Source organism: Cyprinodon variegatus, unplaced genomic scaffold (genome assembly GCF_000732505.1).
Source record: "Cyprinodon variegatus isolate N-32 unplaced genomic scaffold, C_variegatus-1.0 Scaffold569, whole genome shotgun sequence".
Classification (NCBI taxonomy): domain Eukaryota; kingdom Metazoa; phylum Chordata; class Actinopteri; order Cyprinodontiformes; family Cyprinodontidae; genus Cyprinodon; species Cyprinodon variegatus.
The window spans coordinates 458,405-462,724 of record NW_015151022.1 but is presented as its reverse complement, the minus strand read 5'-3'; the positions used below and the strand labels follow the sequence as shown (position 1 = coordinate 462,724).

At 38.1% G+C, this 4,320-nt stretch overlaps 1 protein-coding gene across 2 annotated transcripts in view; it reads left to right on the top strand.

Annotated features, from left to right (window-relative positions):
* Positions 1-2,368, top strand: part of LOC107095756 (zinc finger and SCAN domain-containing protein 31-like) — a 10,121-nt gene extending 7,753 nt beyond the window's left edge. The window contains exons 1-2 of one of the 2 annotated variants that reach the window (XM_015392015.1): positions 746-1,106; positions 1,326-2,368. In XM_015392015.1, the coding sequence (XP_015247501.1) occupies positions 908-1,106; positions 1,326-2,125 (999 nt within the window). In that variant the 5' untranslated portion in view covers positions 746-907 and the 3' untranslated portion in view covers positions 2,126-2,368. Of the gene's footprint in view, positions 1-745; positions 1,107-1,325 lie in introns of those variants that run through there. The other variant, XM_015392014.1, reaches the window with a different exon arrangement.
* Positions 2,369-4,320: the final 1,952 nt, after the last annotated feature.

Below are 4,320 nucleotides of genomic sequence, written 5' to 3'. Positions count from 1 at the left end.
AAAGTCAGAATTCTGAGATTAAAGTCAGAATTCTGAGAAAAAAGTCAGAATTCTGAGGAAAAAAGTCAGAATTCTGAGATTAAAGTCAGAATTCTGACTTGTTTACCATACTAAACTGAATTTTTTTTTTAAATCAGTTAACTTTTTTTTTTTTTTTCAGTGGCCCTAATCCTCTTCCGTAGAAATAGGATTATTTATAAGAATTTAGAATAAAGGGAGCTACTCTGGTCCACACACCAGCACAGTAGATGGCGATAATACATCCTAACGTTTGATGTCACCTGCCAGTACAAACCAGAAAGAAGATTTTTTTTTTCTTTTTTACAAAACATTTATTCAACAATGATTTAACAACAAACACTTAAAAAACAAGTCAGGTCAACAATACATTGTCATATCAGCAGCTTGTTATATTTTAGCTCTCCCTCATCAGAAATGGTACACAAAAAGAAGAGGAGTAGGAAGAAACAGCAGGGGGCGCTATATGCAACTGAAAGAGAGAGGATGAGGAAAATAAGTATGCAAATTATGGAATTTTAACGACAGATGGAGCCAGGGATAAAATTTGATTATTAATAAAGCATTGTTTTTATTTTTACAATACACAAAAATAAAAAAATAAAATATAGTAGGTGGAACTATAGAGCCTCACACCCATGTACAGTAGGGGACAATATGCTGCAATCCGGCAATCTAACAAAGAAGAAGAAGAAGAAAAGAGGGGGGAGGAGGAAACAGCAGGGGGCGCTGTGACATATAATACATTAATTGCGAACGGGGAAGGAAAAGTCACGCTGCTGTCTTTTAATTAGATTATATTTGTCAGGCGTTTTGTATTGCAGTGATAGTGTTTTATCCTTTTAGTTGTTTTCCTTTTAGTTTCCTGGCTGTGCTGGTTGGTTCCAACATGTCGGGGATGCAGCAGCTCAGGCTCCTGGTTAGCGAGCGGCTAACGGCGGCTGCAGAGGAGATCTTCGGGCTCTTTGAGAAAACAATAACGGAGTACCAGGAAGAGACGGTCCGCTCCAAGAGAGAAATCATCCAGCTGAGACAGCAGATCGAGCAGCTGACCGTCTTACAGCCCCGGGTGTCTTTGTTCAAAGAAGGTTGGTGACGACGCTGTCAAAGCAGCTGTTGCTAAGTAACCGTGGTCTTGTCATGCAGCTCAATGTGCTACATCTGAGATGATCCGTTGGTTTGGGTTGAATTAGATGAACTTTATGAACTTCTATCATCCGTAATTGTACTTAAACAGTTATTAATTGCATCTCGTAATAGTTTGCTCTTGAGATTGGCGCTAATTTAGTGTATTTTGTCTTCTATAGACGTGCAATCACTGGCTGGGAATCAAAGTCAGCCTCCAGCTGAAGAACAAAAGGAAAGTCGGGAGCATCAGAGGGTCAAAGAAGAGCAGCTGGATGTCTGCATCAACCCACACCAGGATTCTCCACAGGATGTCAAAGTTTTTCCTGCTGGATCAGAGACAACCGTTCAAACGGAGCCCCAGGTGTTACCCAGTGTCAGCTCCATAACTGAAACAACAAACAATGATGACGTCCATAATGAATGGACTAATGATGTTGGGCCAGATTTGTCTTATTTTGACCCAAATCCCGGTGAAATTACTTATTTGCAGCAGGAAATAGCCCTCGATAACAAGTCCTGCCGTATCTGTGCCAAGTTCTTCATCAGGGACTCGGCTTTGATCAGGCACATGGAGGAGGTCCACACTGGACACAAGGCCTTTAAATGCTTCGAATGCCACAAGGAGTTTGCTCGTAGAGATAGCCTGGCTTTGCATTTGAGGGTTCACACAGGTGAGAAGCCGCACAGGTGCCCCTTCTGTCAGAAGACCTTCACCCAGACTTCAAACCTCAGAGTTCACATGAGGAAACACACGGGCGAGAAGCCGTACTTCTGCGACAACTGTGGCAAAATGGTGGCACACTCCTACCACCTGAAGACATGCTCCAGTCATGCCTCGTATACCAAGAATAACAGCAGGGAGAAGAAATTCCGCTGCTTCCAATGTGGCAAAAAATTTCGCTCCATTCCAGACCTCAATATGCACATGAAGATTCATGAAGCCAGAAAATCACGGGCTCTTGTGCAGATGTTTTCTTAGTCTTTTTTTTTTCCCAGCATTTTTTTTTACACTGTCAAAAGTATAGCATGACGAAATTCACATTCTGCACTAAACCCATCACCCCAGGGGTACAGAGTGTTTATTTTACTTGTAAAATGTAGAAAATATAGAGAATTGTGAATAAAAATTGTGATTTGTTTTTGTACCCCTAAAAAGCTTGTAAAGGTTTACATATAGTGTCTTTTGGGCCCTTTTATTCCATATATCTGTGATTAAACTAAGAATGAATCACAAAAAACACATCTCCTGAGCTGTTTATTACAATTATATGTGTGTGTGAATGTGTATATATATATATATATACACACACACATTTGTGTAGGCCTACTACTTGCATATCTAAAGCAATTGTAGCTTGCTATTTTACTTTCTGTATGATACAGGTCCAGCGGATTCTGAAACAGCTTCTTCCCCACTGCCATCTGACTGTTGAATAACTCGAAATCATATCACTCTTTCACTCTGCATCACTCTGATAACACCAAACCAAAACACTGCATAATTGTATCATATATATTTCATGTTCCGGACTTCCATATCAGTGCTTTTTTAATTTTTTTATTTATTTATTTATTTTTTTCTTGCGTAAGGTTTTTTTCTCCCACACTGTTTACATTTGATCACGGCTGCATTTCAAGAATTGGAAATGTCATGAAAGCTGAACAAAATGACAAAAAACAAAAGTTGACCAAGTTTGAAAAGTTGAAAAATCAACAGTGTGCTACAAATCCTTCATTTAGACATTTTGTATACAAAATTGTAAAAAAAAAAAAAAAGAAATTTCGTTAACAGCTCTCTGGACAATTTCATTTTTAAGGTAAGCAGCAGTGATAAAAAAAAAAAAAAACACATTGTGATGAAAAACAGTAACAGTTATACTAATAATCTAACTTTTTGTAATAAAAAAATATTTAAAATTGTATTTAAAAAATAATTCAATTAAAGAATTAGAAAAACATATCAAAGCTTGGATATGTTTTTTTTTTGTTGTTTTTTTAATCCATCGCTGTAAACCAGCAGAATTGGGCTGGCTGATAAAAAATGATATGCAGTACCGAATTGTGCCAGAAGGAGGTGGTATTGCAATCTGTACGCTTGGACATAGATTGTATATTTTCAAGAGGTAACACTACAATTCGAATGTATGATTCTGTACATCAAAAGATTGCCTCTGATTCTTATTGGTATTTTATTCCCAAATATTGCGAGCTAAACTTATCGAGGTTCTAAGTACTATTAGCCAGGTACAAAAAAAACAAAAACAAATCAACCCTGACTGCTTCCGTTCCTGCTTTTTGTCTCGCTGCAAAGATCAGCTCAAATGTAACGCAGAGTGAGACCTCTTCTTGTTACCGACGTTCTACCTCATTCCCATACAGACTGAAGCTAAAGGAGGTGATGGGGGAGCGGAACTGCGAAACTGACAGGCAAGCAAAATTAATTGTTGCTGCTGACATTGAAAGGTCTACTTAATAACTTTTAGTTGGTTGTGGATACATAAGATTCAATAATAAGGCAGCTTTTAATAAATGACAACACAAACCGGCTTCTGGTGAGAAAGCTAGCTAATCTGCGATGGTAACAATAATAATGAGCTAATGGGATCAGCTTTCTGTTTAGAACAATAAACCGTCATCGTCAGGTCGCTTTAATACTTTCCTCTTTTATTTTTACTCTATTATGTCAGTTTTCTCATAACGTCTTTATAATTTTAGTGTCTGTTCTTCCCACCTGTCTGTTAATCCAGCATGAAGACTGGAGAAAAGGACAATAGTGTTTGTTTTCTCTGTTGAACAAACCCAGAGAGACAGGCTGTTATCACAGCAATAAGGGATGAAATATATCATTAAAACAAGGTGAACAGGCCAGTTTCCTTCAATGAAAGGACAGTAAAATAAAGCCTTTAATCTATTCCTGCTGAGCTGTGAGGCGGATTATCTTTCCTGTATCGGTTTACTGAGGCAGGACAATCCTGGCCTGTTTTTCCACAGATTCAACTAAAGGCTCAGACATCACTTCTTTCTTTCTTTATTTTATTTTAAAGGCACGTGACTGTAAGGAAAACACAGGAAAGCAACTTCCCCAAAACATCAAGCATCAGAGAGTTTAGAGATAAAACCTTCATGAATATTTACAGCTGCTGGGACTGGATTTGACTTGGAAATGTTTTGAAC